Genomic DNA, 23,958 nt, shown 5'->3' with positions numbered 1-23,958 from the left:
GCCAGCATTCAAAAGTGACCAAAACATCAGCCAGGAAGCATAGGAACTGAGAAGTGGTCTGTGGTCCCCACCTGCAGAACCACTCCTTTATTGGGGGTGTCTTGCTAATTGCCTATAATTTCCACCTGTTGTCTATTCCATTTTCACAACAGCATGTGAAATTTATTGTCAATCAGTGTTGCTTCCTAAGTGGACAGTTTGATTTCACAGAAGTGTGATTGACTGAGTTACATTGTGTTGTTTAAGTGTTCCCTTTATTTTTTTGAGCAGTGTGTATATATATATATATATTTAACCAGGCAGGTCAGATGAGAACAAATTCTTATTTACAATGACGGCCTACACCGGCCAAACCCGGACGACGCTGGGGCCAATTGTGCGCCGCCCTAATGGACTCCCAATCACGGACGGTTTTGATACAGCCTGGGAATCGAACCAGGGTGTCTGTAGTGACGCCTCAAGCACTGAGATGCAGTGCCTTAGACCGCCGCGCCACTCGGGAGCCCACAAAGATTACATGGACAGGAATAGCCTGATCCCAGATCAGCCCTCTGTGTTGCTTTATGGATACAGACCCAGAGAGAGATGGGAGACAGTGAACCTTATACTTTCAGGGGTCACCATACTTCCTGGTGCGAAGAGAGGAACATCCAGATGACTGACAGTGAAGTTGTCCTTCATCGTAGTTGAATGGTCCATTTCCACCACCAGAACAAGGACAACGACCAGTCTCTGTACAAGGTGAGGGTATGAATACACTGGCTCAGGCCTCTGGCGTTGCCAGGATGGTAGATCAGGTTGTCTGTTCTCCATCCTGACCCCTGTTCTCCATCCTGACTCTTGTTCTCCATCCTGACTCTTGTTCTCCATCCTGACTCTTGTTCTCCATCCTGACCTCTGTTCTCCATCCTGACCTCTGTTCTCCATCCTGACCTCTGTTCTCCATCCTGACCTCTTGTTCGCCAACCTGACCCCTGTTCTCCATCCTGACCCCTGTTCTCCATCCTGACTCTTGTTCTCCATCCTGACTCTTGTTCTCCATCCTGACTCTTGTTCTCCATCCTGACCTCTGTTCTCCATCCTGACCTCTGTTCTCCATCCTGACCTCTGTTCTCCATCCTGACCTCTGTTCTCCATCCTGACCTCTGTTCTCCATCCTGACCTCTGTTCTCCATCCTGACCTCTTGTTCGCCAACCTGACCCCTGTTCTCCATCCTGACCCCTGTTCTCCATCCTGACCCCTGTTCTCCATCCTGACCCCTGTTCTCCATCCTGACCTCTGTTCTCCATCCTGACCTCTGTTCTCCATCCTGACCTCTGTTCTCCATCCTGACCTCTGTTCTCCATCCTGACCTCTGTTCTCCATCCTGACCTCTGTTCTCCATCCTGACCTCTTGTTCGCCAACCTGACCCCTGTTCTCCATCCTGACCCCTGTTCTCCATCCTGACCCCTGTTCTCCATCCTGACCACTTGTTCTCTATCCTGAACTCTGTTCTCTGTTCTTTTCGGAATGTGGAATTTCACAGCTTTAAAGAAAGAAAAACACTGAATTTCACGTCCAGGTTACACAGGTTCTCTCCAGGTAGAAGCTGTCCTTAACTACAGATCTAGAGTCAGATTACTTTACCTCCCAATAGGATGACCAATTTTCCTTTTGGGAAGGCTACTGGGTGTGCAGGCTTTTGTTTCAGCCCTAATCTAACAAACCTGTCGGCAGACCAGCAAGACTTGGTTCTGTGTGCTGAGACTGTGTTCACGTGAACACGTCAACCCTACAAACCCACGGCAGCCTCCCAGGGCAGGAGCACCAGCCACCCCTGCTTTAGGGGGAGGACAGCGTGGCTACGTCCCAAATGGCACCCTATTCCCAACGTAGTGCACTACTTCTTACCAGAGCACCTATGGGCTAACCTGGTTAAAAGTAGTGCACTAAATAGGGAATAAGGTGCCATTTCAGATGGGATGTAGCCCATATCTGACCCTGTATCATTCAGCAGTCAGGGACAACCTCTACCTGAGACCGTCAGAGAAACTTGTGTTTGCTGATTGGACAGAGGATGAGGCACCGGAGAAGGCCTCGCATCCACAGGCAGTGGACCAGAGGGAGGAGGAAGAGGAAGAAGAGGAGGCTGGCTCCTGTAGAACAGTACAGGGCTATCACTGTACTCTCCTCTGGAAGAAAACACTTAGACAGGCCATAACCACTGGAGGAGAACGAACCCTTGGAGAGGAGAGAGAGAGAGGGGGGGTGACGGAGGGAGAGGAGAGAGAGAGAGGAGGGTGACGGAGGGAGAAGAGAGAGAGAGGGGTTTAGGAGGGAGAGGAGAGAGAGAGAGGGGGGTGATGGAGGGAGAGGAGAGAGAGAGGGGGGTGACGGAGAGAGAGGAGAGAGAGAGAGAGAGAGAGAGAGAGAGAGAGTGGGGTAACGGAGGGAGAGAGAGGGGGTGATGGAGGAGAGAGAGAGAAGGGTGATGGAGGGAGAGAGAAAGGGGGGTGACGGAGGGAGAGGAGAGAGAGAGAGAGAGAGGGGTGACGGAGGGAGAGGAGAGAGAGGGAGTGGTAAAGGATGGAGAGAGAGAGAGCGAAGGGTGACGGAGGGAGAGGAGAGAGAGAGAGGGGTGACGGAGGGAGAGGAGAGAGAGAGAGGGGTGACGGAGGGAGAGGAGAGAGAGAGAGGTGTAACGGAGGGAGAGAGAGAGAGAAGGGTGATGGAGGGAGAGAGAGAGGGGAGTGATGGAGTGAGAGGAGAGAGAGGGAGGGGTAACGGAGGGAGAGAGAGAGAAAGAGAGAGAGAAGGGTGATGGAGGGAGAGAGAGAGGGGGTGACGGAGGGGGAGAGAGAGAGGGGTAACGGAGGGAGAGGAGAGAGAGAGGGGTAACAGAGAGAGAGAGAGAGAGAGAAGGGTGATGGAGGGAGAGGAGAGAGAGAGGGGAGTGATGGAGGGAGAGGAGAGAGGGGGTGATGGAGGGAGAGGAGAGAGAGGGGGGTGACGGAAGGAGAGGAGAGAAAGAGAGGGGTGACGGAGGGAGAGGAGAGAGAGAGGGGTGACGGAGGGAGAGGAGAGAGAGAGGGGGGTGACGGAAGAAGAGGAGAGAGAGAGAGGGGTGACGGAGGGAGAGGAGAGAGAGAGGGGAGTGATGGAGGGAGAGGAGAGAGGGGGTGATGGAGGGAGAGGAGAGAGAGGGGGGTGACGGAAGGAGAGGAGAGAAAGAGAGGGGTGACGGAGGGAGAGGAGAGAGAGAGGGGTGACGGAGGGAGAGGAGAGAGAGAGGGGGGTGACGGAAGAAGAGGAGAGAGAGAGAGGGGTGACGGAGGGAGAGGAGAGAGAGAGGGGGGTGACGGAGGGAGAGGAGAGAGAGAGGGGGGTGACGGAGGGAGAGAGAGAGGGGAGTGATGGAGGGAGAGGAGAGAGAGAGGGGAGTGACGGAGGGAGAGGAGAGAGAGAGAGGGGTGACGGAGGGAGAGGAGAGAGAGAGAGAGAGGGGTGACGGAGGGAGAGGAGAGAGAGAGGGGGGTGACGGAGGGAGAGGAGAGAGAGAGGGGGGTGACGGAGGGAGAGAGAGAGGGGAGTGATGGAGGGAGAGGAGAGAGAGAGGGGAGTGACGGAGGGAGAGGAGAGAGAGAGAGGGGTGACGGAGGGAGAGGAGAGAGAGAGAGAGAGGGGTGACGGAGGGAGAGGAGAGAGAGAGAGGGGTGACGGAGGGAGAGGAGAGAGAGGGGGGTCATGGAGGGAAAGGAGAGAGAGGGGGGTGATGGAGGGAGAGGAGAGAGAGAGAGAGGGGTAACGGAGGGAGAGAGAGGAGGGTGATGGAGGGAGAGGAGAGAGAGGGGGGTGATGGAGGGAGAGGAGAGAGAGAGAGGGGTAACGGAAGGAGAGAGAGGAGGGTGATGGAGGGAGAGGAGAGAGAGAGGGGAGTGATGGAGGGAGAGGAGAGAGAGAAGGGTGATGGAGGGAGAGAGAGAGGGGAGTGACGGAGGGAGAGGAGAGAGAGGGGGGGTGACGGAGGGAGAGGAGAGAGAGAGGGGGGTGACGGAGGGAGAGGAGAGAGAGAGAGGGGTGACGGAGGGAGAGGAGAGAGAGAGAGGGGTGACGGAGGGAGAGGAGAGAGAGAGGGGGGTGATGGAGGGAAAGGAGAGAGAGGGGGGTGATGGAGGGAGAGGAGAGAGAGAGGGGAGTGATGGAGGGAGAGGGGAGAGAGAGGGGGTGACGGAGGGAGAGGAGAGAGAGAGGTAGAGATGTGTATGTACATCCTGGGAGTAAAGGAGACGGCTGAAGCACAAACTGATGTGGGATCAGGCTAAGAGGTACAGTAGGGTAATCCCATGTAGACATATTTAAAGCCGTTCCAGTAATCCCATGTAGACATATATACCAGTAGAATGTTCTATATACAGTGAGGGAAAAAGGTATTTGATCACCTGCTGATTTTGTACGTTTGCCCACTGACAAAGAAATGATTAATCTATAATATTAATGGTAGGTTTATTTGAACAGTGAGAGACAGGATAACAACAAAAAAATCCAGAAAACGCATGTCAAAAATGTTATAAATTGATTTGCATTTTAATGAGGGAAATAAGTATTTGACCCCCTCTCAATCAGAAAGATTTCTGGCTCCCAGTTGTCTTTTATACAGGTAACGAGCTGAGATTAGGAGCACACTCTTAAAGGGAGTGCTCCTAATCTCAGTTTGTTACCTGTATAAAAGACACCTGTCCACAGAAACAATCAATCAATCAGATTCCAAACTCTCCACCATGGCCAAGACCAAAGATCTCTCCAAGGATGTCAGGGGCAAGATTGTAGACCTACACAAGGCTGGAATGAGCTACAAGACCATCGCCAAGCAGCTTGGTGAGAAGGTGACAACAGTTGGTGCGATTATTCGCAAATGGAAGAAACACAAAAGAACTGTCAATCTCCCTCGGCCTGGGGCTCCATGCAGATCTCACCTCGTGGAGTTGCAATGATCATGAGAACGGTGAGGAATCAGCCCAGAACTACACGGGAGGATCTTGTCAATGATCTCAAGGCAGCTGGGACCATAGTCACCAAGAAAACAATTGGTAACACACTACGCCGTGAAGGACTGAAATCCTGCAGCGCCCGCAATGTCCCCCTGCTCAAGAAAGCACATATACATGCCCGTCTGAAGTTTGCCAATGAACATCTGAATGATTCAGAGGACAACTGGGTGAAAGTGTTGTGGTCAGATGAGACCAAAATGGAGCTCTTTGGCATCAACTCAACTCGCCGTGTTTGGAGGAGGAGGAATGCTGCCTATGACCCCAAGAACACCATCCCCACTGTCAAACATGGAGGTGGAAACATTATGCTTTGGGGGTGTTTTTCTGTTAAGGGGACAGGACAACTCCACCGCATCAAAGGGACGATGGACGGGGCCATGTACCGTCAAATCTTGGGTGAGAACCTCCATCCCTCAGCCAGGGCATTGAAAATGGGTCGTGGATGGATATTCCAGCATGACAATGACCCAAAACACACGGCCAAGGCAACAAATGAGTGGCTCAAGAAGAAGCACATTAAGGTCCTGGAGTGGCCTAGCCAGTGTCCAGACCTTAATCCCATAGAAAATCTGTGGAGGGAGCTGAAGGTTCGAGTTGCCAAACGTCATCCTCGAAACCTTAATGACTTGGAGAAGATCTGCAAAGAGGAGTGGGACAAAATCCCTCCTGAGATGTGTGCAAACCTGGTGGCCAACTACAAGAAACGTCTGACCTCTGTGATTGTCAACAAGGGTTTTGCCACCAAGTACTACGTCTTGTTTTGCAGAGGGGTCAAATACTTATTTCCCTCATTAAAATGCAAATAATTTAAAACATTTTTGACATGCGTTTTTCTGGATTATTTTGTTGTTATTCTGTCTCTCACTGTTCAAATAAACCTACCATTAAAATGAAAGACTGATCATTTTTTTGTCAGTGGGAAAACGTACAAAATCAGCAGGGGATCAAATACATTTTCCCCCTCACTGTACCAAGGCAATATTAGAGTTGAGGTACAGTATGTATAATTCAGTTAGTTTATTTCTTAGTTAGTTAGTGACTTACCAGTATGAAACTGGGGTTGTTGCGGTTCCTCCAGTTGAAGGATGGAACACTGATCTCTGGGTACTGGTTGTCATGGAGAACCTGACAACCACTGTGGGTGTGGCCACTGAGAACCAGGCGGGGCTTAAACCACTGCAGCAGCTGGGAGGTGGAAGGAGGGTGAGAACCAATCAAACACGCTTGATAACCAGTTCCTGTATCTGTTCAGATCACCACCCTAATGAAATTCTGACTTTACAAATCGGAAAGTCTTCAGACCCCTTCCCAAATTCCACATATTGTTATGTTATTCAAAAATGTATCAAATTATTTCCCACCCCCCTCACCAATCTACACAAAATACCCGATAATAACAAAGAGAAAACAGTTTTCTAGATATTTTTGTAAATGTATTAAAAATAAAAAAAACTGAAACACCTTATTTACATAAGTAGTCAGACCCTTTACTATGAGACTTGAAATTGAGCTCGGGTGCATCCTGTTTCCACTGATCATCCTTGAGATGTTTGTACAACTTTATTGGAGTCCACCTGTGGTAAATTCAATTGATTGGACATGATTTTGAAAGGCACACAGATGTCTATATAAGGCCCCACAGTTGACTGTGCATGTCAGAACAAAAACCAAGCCATGAGGTTCGAAGGAATTGTCCCTAGAGCTCAGAGACAGGATTGTGTAGAGGCAGAGATCTGGGGAAGGGTACCAAAACATGAACGGTCACCTTCCAATAGGACAACAACCCTAAGCACACAGCCAAGACAATGCAGGAGTGGCTTCGGGACAAGGCTCTGTCCTTGAGTGGACCAGCCAGAGCACGGACTTGAACCCGATCGAACATCTCTGGAGACAGCTGAAAATAGCTGTGCAGCAATGCTCCCCATCAAACCTGACAGAGCTTGAGAGGATCTGCATAGAAGAATGGGAGAAACTCCCCAAATACAGGTGTGCCAAGCTTGCAGCATCATACCCAAGAAGACTCGAGGCTGTAATCGCTGCCAAAGGTGCTTCAACAAAGTACTGAGTAAAGAGTCTGAATACTTATGTAAATGTGATAGTTCTATATTTTTTTTATACATTTTCAAAAATGTATAAAAAACTTTTTCTTTGTCATTATGGGGTATTGTGATGTCATTGTGGTGTATTGTGATGTCATTATGGGGTATTGTGATGTCATTATGGGGTATTGTGATGTCATTGTGGTGTATTGTGATGTCATTATGGGGTATTGTGATGTCATTATGGGGTATTGTGATGTCATTATGGGGTATTGTGTGTAGATTGATGGGGGGAAAAACAATTTAATACATTTTAGAATAAGGCTGTAATGTAACAAAATGTGGAAAAAGTGAAGGGGTTTGAATACTTCCCGAATGCACTATATATCCTATAGTACCGGGTGGCCCTCAACAAAATAATAATTTACTGGATAACCAAGACGCCCATAAAAGATGCTCTGCTGATGAAAGGTAAGAGAGAGCTGCATTATGACCACTGGCCACATTATAGATGTTGAAAGCGGCAGGTAGCCTAGTGGGGCCTAGTGGTTAGAGGCAGGCAACAATAACAGCAATGGAGTTAGCCTGGTCCCAGATCAGTTTGGGCTCTTGCCATCATTGGTCCACGTACCCTGTGAGAGGCCTCCTGAGACAGCACGTCGTACTTCTCTCTGAACAGCAGGTGGCGCTCTTCAGGAGGAGCAGCGTCCCGACCCGTACAGCCCGCATCACTCACCCGGTAAAGAGGGTAATGCTAAGGGAGAAACAGACAGACAGGAACATCTGGCCAGCTGTTGAATACCTGGCTTTCCAACAGGGAAATACTAACATGTACATGAAATATTACAGAAAAATACAAAAGACAATGTCACAAGTTCCAGATACATTTGAAAATTAGAAACAACTGCAGCAATCACGAACGGTGTTGTCAACCAGCGTCTTAAAAGCAGGACGCTGACTTCCCTAACCGACTTCCCTAGCATGTTCCAGGATGAAGGGGCATTATGGGAAACATATTGCTTCCCCATCTCTACACTATGTAGTAGGGGTTATTACTATGTAACTAATGTTACTATGTAATAGTGTAGTGGTTATTACTATGTAACAGTGTAGTGGTTATTACTATGTAATAGGGGTTATTACTATGTAACAGTGTAGTGGTTATTACTATGTAATAGGTGTTATTACTATGTAACACTGTAGTGGTTAATACTATGTAACACTGTAGTGGTTATTACTATGGAATAGGGGTTATTACTGTGTAACAGTGTAGTGGTTATTACTATGGAATAGGGGTTATTACTATGTAACAGTGTAGTGGTTATTACTATGTAATAGGGGTTATTACTATGTAATAGGGGTTATTACTATGTAATAGTGTAGTGTTTATTACTATGTAATAGGGGTTATTACTATGTAACAGTGTTGTGGTTATTACTATGTAATAGGTGTTATTACTATGTAACAGTGTAGTGGTTAATACTATGTAACAGTGTAGTGGTTATTACTATGTAACAGGGGTTATTACTATGTAACAGGGGTTATTACTATGTAATAGGGGTTATTACTATGTAATAGGGGTTATTACTATGTAACAGTGTAGTGGTTATTACTATGTAACAGTGTAGTGGTTATTACTATGTAATAGGGGTTATTACTATGTAATGGGGTTATTACTATGTAACAGTGTAGTGTTATTACTATGTAATAGTGTAGTGGCTGTTACTATGTAATAGTGTAGGGGTTATTACTATGTAACAGTGTAGTGTTATTACTATGTAATAGTGTAGTGGCTGTTACTATGTAATAGTATAGTGGTTATTACTATGTAACAGTGTAGTGGTTATTACTATGTAATAGTGTAGTGGCTGTTACTATGTAATATTGTAGTGGTTATTACTATCTAACAGTGTAGGGGTTATTACTATGTAATAGTGTAGTGGTTATTACTATGTAACAGTGTAGTGGTTATTACTATGTAATAGGGGTTATTACTGTGAACAGTGTAGTGGTTATTACTATGTAACAGTGTAGGGGTTATTACTATGTAATATCAAATCAAATCAAATTTATTTTTATATAGCCCTTCGTACATCAGCTGATATTCTCAAAGTGCTGTACAGAAACCCAGCCTAAAACCCCAAACAGCAAGCAAAGCATGTGAAAGGGGTTATTACTATATAACATTGGTTATTACTATGTAATAGGGGTTATTACTATGTAATAGGGGTTAGGGGTTATTACTATGTAATAGGGGTTATTACTATGTAACAGTGTAGTGGTTATTACTATGTAATAGGGGTTATTACTATGTAACAGTGTAGTGGTTGTTACTATGTAACAATGTAGTGGTTATTACTATGTAATAATATAGTGGTTATTACTATGTAACAGTGTTGTGTTATTACTATGTAATAGTATAGTGGTTATTACTATGTAACAGTGTAGTGGTTATTGTTATCTAATAAAGAGAGTATCTACCTGCAGGATGATAGGTGGTGTAGAAGGATAGGTCCATGCGTCTTGGCAGTATTCTCTTATAATGCTGGACTCAGAATTCTGGCAGATAATAAAACAAAGATAACAAAATAAAGATAACAAAACATGAAGATAACAAAACATGACTATAACAAAACATGAAAGTGAAACAGAGTAGAGCAGCATCGAGCATTGTGGTACATACAGTCACAATAGACACGCAGCTGTTTTATCGCGCGTGCAATGTTTTCCAAGAACCTTCTCCCCCGATTGCTCAGTTTGTCCGGGCGGCCAGCTCTAGGAAGAGTCTTGGTGGTTCCAAACTTATTACATTTAAGAATGATGGAAGCCACTGTGTTCTTGGGGACCTTTAATTCTGCAGAAATGTTTTGGTACCCTTCCCCAGATCTGTGCCTCGACACAATCCTGTCTCGGAGCTCTACGGACAATTCCTTCGACCTCATGGCTTGGTTTTTTGCTCTGACATGCACTGTCAACTGTGGGACCTTCATGTAGACAGCTGTGTGCCTTTCCAAATCATGTCCAATCAATTGAATTTACCACAGGTGGACTCCAAGTTGTAGAAACATCAAGGATGATCAATGGAAACAGGATGAACCTGAGCTCAATTTCGAGTCTCATAGCAAAGGGTCTGAATACTTATGTAAATAAGGTGTTTCTGTTTTAAATGTTGAATAAATTAGGAAAACCTGTTTTCTCTTTGTCATTATGGGGTATTGTGTGTAGATTTTATTTCACCTTTATTTAGCCAGGTAGGCAAGTTGAGAACAAGTTCTCATTTACAATTGCGACCTGGCCAAGATTAAGCAAAGCAGTTCGACACATACAAAAACACAGAGTAGAAAAGTAAGTCTATATACAATGTGAGCAAATGAGGTGAGATAAGGGAGGTAAAGGCAAAAAAGGCAATGGTGGCAAAGTAAATACAATATAGCAAGTAAAACACTGGAATGGTAGATTTGTAGTGGAAGAAAGTGCAAAGTAGAAATAGAAATAATGGGGTGCGGAGGAGCAAAATAAATAAATACAGTAGGGGAAGAGGTAGTTGGTTGGGCTAAATTATAGATGGGCTATGTACAGGTGCAGTAATCTGTGAGCTGCTCTGACAGCTGGTGCTTAAAGCTAGTGAGGGAGATAAGTGTTTCCAGTTTCAGAGATTTTTGTAGTTCGTTCCAGTCATTGGCAGCAGAGAACTGGAAGGAGAGGAGACGGCCAAAGGAGGAATTGGCTTTGGGGGTGACCAGAGAGATATACCTGCTGGAGCGCGTGCTACAGGTGGGTGCTGCTATGGTGACCAGTGAGCGGAGATAAGGGGGGACTTTACCTAGCAGGGTCTTGTAGATGACCTGGAGCCAATGTGTTTGGCGACGATTATGAAGCGAAGGCCAGCCAACGTGAGCGTACAGGTCGCAGTGGTGGGTAGTATATGGGGCTTTGGTGACAAAACGGATGGCACTGTGATAGACTGCATCCAGTTTATTGAGTAGGGTATTGGAGGCTATTTTGTAAATGACATCGCCGAAGTCGAGGATTGGTAGGATGGTCAGTTTTACGAGGGTATGTTAGGCAGCATGAGTGAAGGATGCTTTGTTGCGAAATAGCAAGCCAATTCTAGATTTAACTTTGGATTGGAGATGATTGATGTGAGTCTGGAAGGAGAGTTTACAGTCTAACCAGACACCTAGGTATTTGTAGTTGTCCACATATTCTAAGTCAGAACCGTCCAGAGTAGTGATGCTGGACGGGCAGGCAGGTGCATGCAGCGATCGGTTGAAGAGCATGCATTTAGTTTTACTTGTATTTAAGAGCAGTTGGAGGCCACGGATGGAGAGTTGTATGGCATTGAAGCTCGTCTGGAGGGTTGTTAATCTTACATCTAGACGTTCCGCTAGCGGAACACCTGCTCCAATATCCAATGATGGGCGTGGCGCGAAATACAAAGTCCTCGAAGATCCAAAAACTACCATTTTTCAAACATATGACTATTTTACACCATTTTAAAGACAAGACTCTCGTTTATCTAACCACACTGTCCGATTTCAAAAAGGCTTTACAGCGAAAGCAAAACATTAGATTATGTCAGCAGAGTACCCAGCCAGAAATAATCAGACACCCATTTTTCAAGCTAGCATATAATGTCACCTAAACCCAAACCACAGCTAAATGCAGCACTAACCTTTGATAATCTTCATCAGATGACACTCCTAGGACATTATGTTATACAATACATGCATGTTTTGTTCAATCAAGTTCATATTTATATCAAAAAACAGCTTTTTACATTAGCATGTGACGTTCAGAACTAGCATACACACCGAAACTTCCGGTGAATTTACTAAATTACTCACGATAAACGTTCACAAAAAACATAATTATTTTAAGAATTATAGATACAGAACTCCTTTATGCAATCGCCATGTCCGATTTTAAAATAGCTTTTCGGTGAAAGCACATTTTGCAATATTCTGAGTAGATAGCCCGGCCATCACGGGCTAGCTATTTAGACACCCACCAAGTTTAGCCCTCACCAAAGTCAGATTTACTATAAGAAAAATTGGATTACCTTTGCTGTTCTTCGTCAGAATGCACTCCCGGGACTTCTACTTCAATAACAAATGTTGGTTTAGTTCCAAATAATCCATAGTTATATCCAATTAGCGGCGTTTTGTTGTGCGTTCAAGACACTATCCGAAGGGTGACGAAGGGTTACGCGCCCGACGCGTTTCGTGACAAAAAATGTCTAAATATTCCATTACCGTACTTCGAAGCATGTCAACCGCTGTTTAAAATCAATTTTTATGCGATTTTTCTCGTAAAAAAGCGATAATATTCTGACCGGGAAACCCTGTTTTCGTTCAAAGACGAAAAAATAAAAATATGGTGTCGCCTCGTGCATGCGCCTCAGTCTCATTGTTCTCAGATCGACCACTATCCAAATGCGCTACTGTTTTTCAGCCAGGGGCTCCAAAGGCATCATTCAGCGTTTTGCCGCCTTCTGAGAGCCTATGGGAGCCGTAGGAAGTGTCACGTTACAGCAGAGATCCTCAGTTTTCAATAAAGAGAGTGTAGAAGGCCAAGAAATGGTCAGAGAGGGCACTTCCTGTAAGGAATCTTCTCAGGTTTTGGCCTGCCAAATGAGTTCTGTTATACTAACAGACACCATTCAAACAGTTTTAGAAACTGTGTGTTTTCTATCCAAAGCTAATAATTATATGCATATTCTAGTTTCTGGGCAGGAGTAATAATCAGATTAAATCGGGTACGTTTTTTATCCGGACGTGAAAATACTGCCCCCTAGCCATAACAGGTTAACACAGTGTCCAAAGAAGGGCCAGAAGTATACAGAATGGTGTCGTCTGCGTAGAGGTGGATCAGAGACTCACCAGCAGCAAGAGCGACATCATTGATGTATACAGAGAAGAGAGTTGGCCCAAGAATTGAACCCTGTGGCACCTCCATAGAGACTGCCAGAGACCCAGACAACAGGCCATCCGATTTGACACATTGAACTCTATCAGAGAAGTAGTTGGTGAACCATGCAAGGCAATCATTTGAGAAACCAAGGCTATTGTGTCTGCCAATGAGGATGTGTTGATTGACAAGAGTCGAAAGCCTTGGCCAGGTCAATGAATACGGCAGCACAGTATTGTTTCTTATCGATGGCGGTTACGATATCGTTTAGGACCTTGAGTGTGGCTGAGGTGCACCCATGACCAGCTCTGAAACCAGATTGCATAGTGGAGGGATTCGAAATGGTCGGTAATCTGTTTGTTGACTTGGCTTTCGAAGACCTTAGAAAGGCAGGGTAGGATAGATATAGGTCTGTAGCAGTTTGGGTCAAGAGTGTCCCCCCCTTTGAAGAGGGGGATGACCGCAGCTGCTTTCCAATCTTTGGGAATCTCAGACGACACGAAAGAGAGGTTGAACAGGCTAGTAATAGGGGTTGCAACAATTTCGGCAGACAATTTTAGAAAGAAAGGGTCCAGATTGTCTAGCCTAGCTGATTTGTAGGGTCCAGATTTTGCAGCTCTTTCAGAACATCAGCTGACTGGATTTGGGAGAAGGAGAAATGGGGAAGGCTTGGGCGAATAGCTGTGGGGGGTGCAGTGCTGTTGACCGCGGTAGGGATAGCCAGGGGGAAAGCGTGGCCAGCCGTAGAAAAATGCTTATTGAAATTCTCAATTATAGTGGAATTATCGGTGGTGACAGAGTTTCCAATTCTCAGTGCAGTGGGCAGCTGGGAGGAGGTGTTCTTATTCTCCATGGACTTTACAGTGTCTCAGAACTCTTTTGAGTTTGTGTTGCAGGAAGCAAATTTCTGTTTGAAAAAGCTAGCCTTGGCTTTTCTAACTGCCTGTGTATACTGGTTTCTAACTTCCCTGAAATGTTGCATATCGCCGGGGCTATTCGATGCTAATGCAGAACCGCCACAGGATGTTTTTGTGTTGGTTAAGGGCAGTCAGGTCTGGAGAGAACCAAGGGCGATATCTGTTCCTGGTTCTAAATTTCTTGAATGTGGCATGCTTATTTAAGATGGTGAGGAAGGCATTGAAATAAAATAACCAGGCATCCTCTATTGACGGGATGAGGTCAATATCCTTCCAGGATACCCGGGCCAGGTCGATTAGAAAGGCTTGCTCGCTGAAGTGTTTCAGGGAGCGTTTGACAGTGTTGAGAGGAAAAACCTTTTTTTTAATCCATTTTAGAATAAGGCTGTAATGCAATTATGAGTAAAGCAGTACGTAAACATTATTAAAGTGACTAGTGTTCCATTATTAAAGTGGCCAGTGATTCCAAGTCTATGTTTATAGGGCAGCAGCCTCTAAGGTGCAGGGTTGAGTAACCGGGTGGTAGCCGGCTAGTGATGGCAATTTAACAATCTGATGGCCTTGAGATAGAAGCTGTTTTTCAGTCTCTCGGTCCCAACTTCGATGCACCTGTACTGACCTCGCCTTCTGAATGACAGCGAGGTGAACAGGCAGTGGCTCGGGTGGTTATTGTCCTTGATGATCTTTTTGGCCTTCCTGTGGCATCGGGTGCTATAGCTGTCCTGGAGGACAGGTAGTTTGCCCCCGGTGATGCGTTGGGGAGACCGCACCACCCTCTGGAGAGCCCTGTGGTTGCGGGTGGTGCAGTTGCCGTACCAGGCAGTGAAGGCCCTCATCTTCTTCCTGTAAGCTGTCTCGTCATTGTTGGTAATCAAGCCTACTACTGTTGTATCGTCTGCAAACTTGATGATTGAGTTGGAGGCGTGCATGGCCACACAGTCATGGGTGAACAGGGAGTAGAGGAGGGGGCTGAGCACGCTGCCTTGTGGGGCCCCTGTGTTGAGCATCAGCAAAGTGGAGATGTTGTTTCCTACCTTCACCACCTGGGGGCGGCCTGTCAGGAAGTCCAGGACCCAGTTACACAGGGCATGGTTCAGACCCAGGGCCTCCAGCTTAATGACGAGTTTGGAGGGTACTATGGTGTTGAATGCTGAGCTATAGTCAATGAACAGCATTCTTACATAGGTATTCCTCTTGTCCAGATGGGATAGGGCAGTGTGCAGAGTGATGACGATTGCATCGTCAGTGGACCTATTGGGGCAGTAAGCAAATTGTAGTGGGTCTAGGGTGTCAGGTAAGGTAGAGGAGATATGATCCTTGACTAGTCTATCAAAGCACTTCATGATGGCAGAAGTGAGTGCTACGGGGCGAAAGTAATTTAGTTCAGTTATCATTGCTTTCTTGGGTTCTTCAGTTATCTTTGCCCCCGCCCCCCGCCTTTCTTCTTCCCAGAAAGTTCTTTATTCCTGTCTGTGTGATGTACTGAGAACCCAGCTGGCTGTATGGACGGGGGACAGTATATCCGGAGAGAGCCATGTTCTCGTTGAAAACAGAGTATGTTACAATCCCTGATGTCTCTCTGGAAGGAGATCCTCGCCCTGAGTTTGTCTACTTTATTATCCAGAGCCTGACCATTAGCGAGTAATATACTCAGAAGCGGTGGATGGTGTACACGCCTCCTGAGTCGGACTAGAAGTCCACTCCGAATACCTCTTCTCCCCCAGCGGACTGTTGGAGCAGCCTTTGGAATAAGTTCAATTTCCCTGAGGGGTACGAACAAATGATCCATTTCAGGAAAGTCGTATTTCTGGTCGTAACGAATCAGACTGATTCCAGCTTTAACTCCTTTAAATGTCTGTGTTGTAGAGGGCACTCACTGGGAACAGTTTAGGTCCCTGGACAGTGTGTGTGTGTGGTAGAAGACCCACCTGTAGTAGTGAACAGTTTAGGTCCCTGGACAGTGTGTGTGTGTGTGTGTGGTGTGTGTGTGTGTGTGTGTGTGTGTGTTAGAAGACCCACCTGATGTAGTGAACAGTTGAGGTCTCTGGACAGTGTGTGTGTGTGTGTGTGTGTGTGTGTGTGTGTGTGTGTGTGTGTGTGTGTGTGTGTGTGTGTGTGTGTGTGTGTGTGTGTTAGAAGACCCACCTGAAGTAGTGAACAGTTGAGGTCTCTGGACAGTGTGTGTGTGTGTGTGTGTGTGTGTGTGTGTGTGTGTGTGTGTGTGTGTGTGTGTGTGTGTGTGTGTGTGTGTGTGTGTGTGTGTGTGTTAGAAGACCCACCTGAAGTAGTGAACAGTTGAGGTCTCTGGACAGTGTGTAAAGCTGTTTCTCCACTGATTGGCAGATAGGACAACCGTCACCATGCAAAGCCACGCTGTTGACCAATAGAAAGCTAGAGAAAAAAACAATGAGAAACAAAACACCCGTTCACTAGTACAGAGACAGAGAGAGACGACACCTTAGGGTTTATACAGGAGAGAGACAACACCTTAGGGTTTATACAGTAGAGAGACGACACCTTAGGGTTTATACAGTAGAGAGACAGCACCTTAGGGTTTATACAGTAGAGAGACAACACCTTAGGGTTTATACAGTAGAGAGACAAAACCTTAGGGTTTATACAGTAGAGAGACAGAGACAAAACCTTAGGGTTCATACAGTAGAGAGAAGACACCTTAGGGTTTATACAGTAGAGAGACAAAACCTTAGGGTTTATACAGTAGAGAGACGACACCTTAGGGTTTATACAGTAGAGAGACGACACCTTAGGGTTTATACAGTAGAGAGACGACACCTTAGGGTTTATACAGGAGAGAGACGACACCTTAGGGTTTATACAGTAGAGAGACGACACCTTAGGGTTTATACAGTAGAGAGACGACACCTTAGGGTTTATACAGTAGAGAGACAACACCTTAGGGTTTATACAGGAGAGAGACGACACCTTAGGGTTTATACAGTAGAGAGACGACACCTTAGGGTTTATACAGTAGAGAGACAGAGACGACACCTTAGGATTCATACAGTAGAGAGACAACACCTTAGGGTTTATACAGTAGAGAGACAGAGACAACACCTTAGGGTTTATACAGTAGAGAGACGACACCTTAGGGTTTATACAGTAGAGAGACAACACCTTAGGGTTTATACAGTAGAGAGACGACACCTTAGGGTTCATACAGTAGAGAGACGACACCTTAGGGTTTATACAGTAGAGAGACGACACCTTAGGGTTCATACAGTAGAGAGACAACACCTTAGGGTTCATACAGTAGAGAGACGACACCTTAGGATTTATACAGTAGAGAGACAACACCTTAGGGTTTATACAGTAGAGAGACGACACCTTAGGGTTCATACAGTAGAGAGACGACACCTTAGGGTTTATACAGTAGAGAAACAGAGACAACACCTTAGGGTTCATACGGTAGAGAGACGACACCTTAGGGTTTATACAGTAGAGAGACAACACCTTAGGGTTCATACAGTAGAGAGACGACACCTTAGGGTTCATACAGTAGAGAGACAGAGACAACACCTTAGGGCTCATACAGTAGAGAGACGACACCTTAGTGTTTATACAGTAGAGAGACGACACCTTAGGGTTCATACAGTAGAGAGACAACACCTTAGGGTTTATAAAGTAGAGAGACAGAGACAACACCTTAGGGTTCATACGGTAGAGAGACGACACCTTAGGGTTTATACAGTAGAGAGACGACACCTTAGGGTTTATACAGTAGAGAGACGACACCTTAGGGTTTATACAGTAGAGAGACAACACCTTAGGGTTTATACAGTAGAGAGACAAAACCTTAGGGTTTATACAGTAGAGAGACGACACCTTAGGGTTTATACAGGAGAGAGACGACACCTTAGGGTTTATACAGGAGAGAGACAACACCTTAGGGTTTATACAGTAGAGAGACAACACCTTAGGGTTTATACAGTAGAGAGACGACACCTTAGGGTTTATACAGTAGAGAGACAGAGACAACACCTTAGGGTTTATACAGTACAGAGACGACACCTTAGGGTTTATACAGTAGAGAGACGACACCTTAGGGTTTATACAGTAGAGAGACGACACCTTAGGGTTTATACAGTAGAGAGACGACACCTTAGGGTTTATACAGTAGAGAGACGACACCTTAGGATTTATACAGTAGTGAGACGACACCTTAGGATTTATACAGTAGTGAGACGACACCTTAGGGTTTATACAGTAGAGAGACGACACCTTAGGATTTATACAGTAGAGAGACAGAGACAACACCTTAGGGTTTATACAGTAGAGAGACAACACCTTAGTGTTCATACAGTAGAGAGACAACACCTTAGGGTTTATACAGTAGAGAGACAGAGACAACACCTTAGGGTTTATACAGTAGAGAGACAACACCTTAGGGTTTATACAGTAGAGAGACAACACCTTAGGATTTATACAGTAGAGAGACAGAGACAACACCTTAGTGTTCATACAGTAGAGAGACAACACCTTAGGGTTTATACAGTAGAGAGACGACACCTTAGGGTTTATACAGTAGAGAGACAGAGACAACACCTTAGTGTTCATACAGTAGAGAGACAACACCTTAGGGTTTATACAGTAGAGAGACAGAGACAACACCTTAGGGTTTATACAGTAGAGAGACAACACCTTAGGGTTTATACAGTAGAGAGACAACACCTTAGTGTTCATACAGTAGAGAGACAACACCTTAGGGTTTATACAGTAGAGAGACAGAGACAACACCTTAGGGTTTATACAGTAGAGAGACAACACCTTAGGGTTTATACAGTAGAGAGACAACACCTTAGGATTTATACAGTAGAGAGACAGAGACAACACCTTAGTGTTCATACAGTAGAGAGACAACACCTTAGGGTTTATACAGTAGAGAGACGACACCTTAGGGTTTATACAGTAGAGAGACAGAGACAACACCTTAGTGTTCATACAGTAGAGAGACAACACCTTAGGGTTTATACAGTAGAGAGACAGAGACAACACCTTTGGGTTTATACAGTAGAGAGACAACACCTTAGGGTTTATACAGTGGAGAGACAACACCTTAGGGTTTATACAATAGAGAGAGGACACCTTAGGGTTTATACAGTAGAGAGACAGCACCTTAGGGTTCATACAGTAGAGAGACAGCACCTTAGGGTTCATACAGTAGAGAGACGACACCTTAGGGTTTATACAGTAGAGAGACGACACCTTAAGGTTTATACAGTAGAGAGACGACACCTTAGGGTTTATACAGTAGAGAGACGACACCTTAGAGTTCATACAGTAGAGAGACGACACCTTAGGGTTCATACAGTAGAGAGACAACACCTTAGGGTTTATACAGTAGAGAGACAACACCTTAGGCTTTATACAGTAGAGAGACAGAGACAACACCTTAGGGTTTATACAGTAGAGAGACGACACCTTAGGGTTCATACAGTAGAGAGACAGAACCTTAGGGTTCATACAGTAGAGAGACAGAGACAACACCGTAGGGTTTATACATTAGAGAGACGACACCTTAGGGTTTATACAGTAGAGAGACGACACCTTAGGGTTCATACAGTAGAGAGACGACACCTTAGGATTTATACAGTAGTGAGACGACACCTTAGGATTTATACAGTAGTGAGACGACACCTTAGGGTTTATACAGTAGAGAGACGACACCTTAGGATTTATACAGTAGAGAGACAGAGACAACACCTTAGGGTTTATACAGTAGAGAGACAACACCTTAGTGTTCATACAGTAGAGAGACAACACCTTAGGGTTTATACAGTAGAGAGACAGAGACAACACCTTAGGGTTTATACAGTAGAGAGACAACACCTTAGGGTTTATACAGTAGAGAGACAACACCTTAGGATTTATACAGTAGAGAGACAGAGACAACACCTTAGTGTTCATACAGTAGAGAGACAACACCTTAGGGTTTATACAGTAGAGAGACGACACCTTAGGGTTTATACAGTAGAGAGACAGAGACAACACCTTAGTGTTCATACAGTAGAGAGACAACACCTTAGGGTTTATACAGTAGAGAGACAGAGACAACACCTTAGGGTTTATACAGTAGAGAGACAACACCTTAGGGTTTATACAGTAGAGAGACAACACCTTAGTGTTCATACAGTAGAGAGACAACACCTTAGGGTTTATACAGTAGAGAGACAGAGACAACACCTTAGGGTTTATACAGTAGAGAGACAACACCTTAGGGTTTATACAGTAGAGAGACAACACCTTAGGATTTATACAGTAGAGAGACAGAGACAACACCTTAGTGTTCATACAGTAGAGAGACAACACCTTAGGGTTTATACAGTAGAGAGACGACACCTTAGGGTTTATACAGTAGAGAGACAGAGACAACACCTTAGTGTTCATACAGTAGAGAGACAACACCTTAGGGTTTATACAGTAGAGAGACAGAGACAACACCTTTGGGTTTATACAGTAGAGAGACAACACCTTAGGGTTTATACAGTGGAGAGACAACACCTTAGGGTTTATACAATAGAGAGAGGACACCTTAGGGTTTATACAGTAGAGAGACAGCACCTTAGGGTTCATACAGTAGAGAGACAGCACCTTAGGGTTCATACAGTAGAGAGACGACACCTTAGGGTTTATACAGTAGAGAGACGACACCTTAAGGTTTATACAGTAGAGAGACGACACCTTAGGGTTTATACAGTAGAGAGACGACACCTTAGAGTTCATACAGTAGAGAGACGACACCTTAGGGTTCATACAGTAGAGAGACAACACCTTAGGGTTTATACAGTAGAGAGACAACACCTTAGGCTTTATACAGTAGAGAGACAGAGACAACACCTTAGGGTTTATACAGTAGAGAGACGACACCTTAGGGTTCATACAGTAGAGAGACAGAACCTTAGGGTTCATACAGTAGAGAGACAGAGACAACACCGTAGGGTTTATACAGTAGAGAGACAACACCTTAGGGTTTATACAGTAGAGAGACAGAGACAACACCTTAGGGTTTATACAGTAGAGAGACGACACCTTAGGGTTCATACAGTAGAGAGACGACACCTTAGGATGTATACAGTAGTGAGACGACACCATAGGATTTATACAGTAGTGAGACGACACCTTAGGGTTTATACAGTAGAGAGACGACACCTTAGGGTTTATACAGTAGAGAGACAACACCTTAGGGTTTATACAGTAGAGAGACAGAGACAACACCTTAGGGTTTATACAGTAGAGAGACAACACCTTAGGGTTTATACAGTAGAGAGACAGAGACAACACCTTAGGGTTTATACAGTAGAGAGACGACACCTTAGGGTTCATACAGTAGAGAGACAGCACCTTAGGGTTCATACAGTAGAGAGACAGAGACAACACCTTAGGGTTTATACAGTAGAGAGACGACACCTTAGGGTTCATACAGTAGAGAGACAGCACCTTAGGGTTCATACAGTAGAGAGACAGAGACAACACCTTAGGGTTCATTCAGTAGAGAGACAACACCTTAGGGTTCATACAGTAGAGAGACGACACCTTAGGGTTTATACAGGAGAGAGACGACTCCTTAGGGTTTATACAGGAGACAGACGACACCTTAGGGTTTATACAGTAGAGAGACGACACCTTAGTGTTCATACAGTAGAGAGACAACACCTTAGGGTTTATGCAGTAGAGAGACAACACCTTAGGGTTTATACAGTAGAGAGACAACACCTTAGGCTTTATACAGTAGAGAGACAGAGACAACACCTTAGGGTTTATACAGTAGAGAGACGACACCTTAGGATTGATACAGTAGAGAGACAACACCTTAGGCTTTATACAGTAGAGAGACAGAGACAACACCTTAGGGTTTATACAGTAGAGAGACGACACCTTAGGGTTCATACAGTAGAGAGACAGCACCTTAGGATTCATACAGTAGAGAGACAGAGACAACACCTTAGGGTTTATACAGTAGAGAGACGACACCTTAGGGTTCATACAGTAGAGAGACAGCACCTAAGGGTTCATACAGTAGAGAGACAGAGACAACACCTTAGGGTTTATACAGTAGAGAGACGACACCTTAGGGTTCATACAGTAGAGAGACGACACCTTAGGGTTCATACAGTAGAGAGACGACACCTTAGGGTTCATACAGTAGAGAGAATACACCTTAGGGTTCATACAGTAGAGAGACAACACCTTAGGGTTCATACAGTAGAGAGACGACACCTTAGGGTTCATACAGTAGAGAGACAACACCTTAGGGTTTATACAGTAGAGAGACAACACCTTAGGGTTTATACAGTAGAGAGACAACACCTTAGGGTTTATACAGTAGAGAGACAGAGACAACACCTTAGGGTTTATACAGTAGAGAGACGACACCTTAGGGTTCATACAGTAGAGAGACAGCACCTTAGGGTTCATACAGTAGAGAGACAGAGACAACACCTTAGGGTTCATACAGTAGAGAGACGACACCTTAGGGTTCATACAGTAGAGAGACGACACCTTAGGGTTCATACAGTAGAGAGACAACACCTTAGGGTTCATACAGTAGAGAGACAACACCTTAGGGTTTATACAGTAGAGAGACAACACCTTAGGGTTTATACAGTAGAGAGACAGAGACAACACCTTAGGGTTTATACAGTAGAGAGACAGAGACAACACCTTAGGGTTTATACAGTAGAGAGACTAGAGAGACAGCACCTTAGGGTTCATACAGTAGAGAGACAACACCTTAGGGTTCATACAGTAGAGAGACAACACCTTAGGGTTTATACAGTAGAGAGACGACACCTTAGGGTTTATACAGTAGAGAGACGACACCATAGGGTTCATAGAGTAGAGAGACGACACCTTAGGGTTCATACAGTAGAGAGACGACACCTTAGGGTTCATACAGTAGAGAGACAACACCTTAGGGTTTATACAGTAGAGAGACAGACAACACCTTAGGGTTTATACAGTAGAGAGACAGAGACAACACCTTAGGGTTTATACAGTAGAGAGACGACACCTTAGGGTTCATACAGTAGAGAGACAGCACCTTAGGGTTCATACAGTAGAGAGACAGAGACAACACCGTAGGGTTTATACATTAGAGAGACGACACCTTAGGGTTCATACAGTAGAGAGACGACACCTTAGGGTTCATACAGTAGAGAGACAACACCTTAGGGTTCATACAGTAGAGAGACGACACCTTAGGGTTCATACAGTAGAGAGACAACACCTTAGGGTTTATACAGTAGAGAGACAACACCTTAGGCTTTATACAGTAGAGAGACAGAGACAACACCTTAGGGTTTATACAGTAGAGAGACGACACCTTAAGGTTCATACAGTAGAGAGACAGCACCTTAGGGTTCATACAGTAGAGAGACAGAGACAACACCTTAGGGTTTATACAGTAGAGAGACGACACCTTAAGGTTCATACAGTAGAGAGACAGCACCTTAGGGTTCATACAGTAGAGAGACAGAGACAACACCTTAGGGTTTATACATTAGAGAGACGACACCTTAGGGTTCATACAGTAGAGAGACAGCACCTTAGGGTTCATACAGTAGAGAGACGACACCTTAGGGTTCATACAGTAGAGAGAATACACCTTAGGGTTCATACAGTAGAGAGACGACACCTTAGGGTTCATACAGTAGAGAGACGACACCTTAGGGTTCATACAGTAGAGAGACGACACCTTAGGGTTCATACAGTAGAGAGACGACACCTTAGGATTTATACAGTAGTGAGACGACACCATAGGATTTATACAGTAGTGAGACGACACCTTAGGGTTTATACAGTAGAGAGACGACACCTTAGGGTTTATACAGTAGAGAGACGACACCTTAGGGTTTATAAGGTAGAGAGACGACACCTTAGGGTTTATACAGTAGAGAGACGACACCTTAGGGTTTATACAGTAGAGAGACGACACCTTAGGGTTTATACAGTAGAGAGAATACACCTTAGGGTTCATACAGTAGAGAGACAACACCTTAGGGTTCATACAGTAGAGAGACGACACCTTAGGGTTCATACAGTAGAG

General features: G+C 45.0%; 1 protein-coding gene across 1 annotated transcript in view; it reads right to left on the bottom strand.

The window, feature by feature from the left end:
• Positions 1-1,933: 1,933 nt before the first annotated feature.
• Positions 1,934-23,958, bottom strand: part of LOC106569717 (metallophosphoesterase 1-like) — a 68,792-nt gene continuing 46,767 nt past the window's right edge. The window contains exons 5-9 of the mRNA XM_045694523.2: positions 16,175-16,286; positions 9,550-9,627; positions 7,700-7,822; positions 6,074-6,214; positions 1,934-2,222 (exon numbers count right to left, since the gene is read on the bottom strand). Coding sequence (XP_045550479.1) covers positions 2,025-2,222; positions 6,074-6,214; positions 7,700-7,822; positions 9,550-9,627; positions 16,175-16,286 — 652 coding nt within the window. The 3' untranslated portion in view covers positions 1,934-2,024. The remainder of the gene's footprint in view (positions 2,223-6,073; positions 6,215-7,699; positions 7,823-9,549; positions 9,628-16,174; positions 16,287-23,958) is intronic.

This window comes from Salmo salar, chromosome 14, assembly GCF_965601325.2.
Source record: "Salmo salar chromosome 14, fSalSal1, whole genome shotgun sequence".
Lineage (NCBI taxonomy): Eukaryota > Metazoa > Chordata > Actinopteri > Salmoniformes > Salmonidae > Salmo > Salmo salar.
The sequence above is the reverse complement of the archived record's forward strand: the minus strand, read 5'-3'. Positions and strand labels throughout refer to the sequence as shown.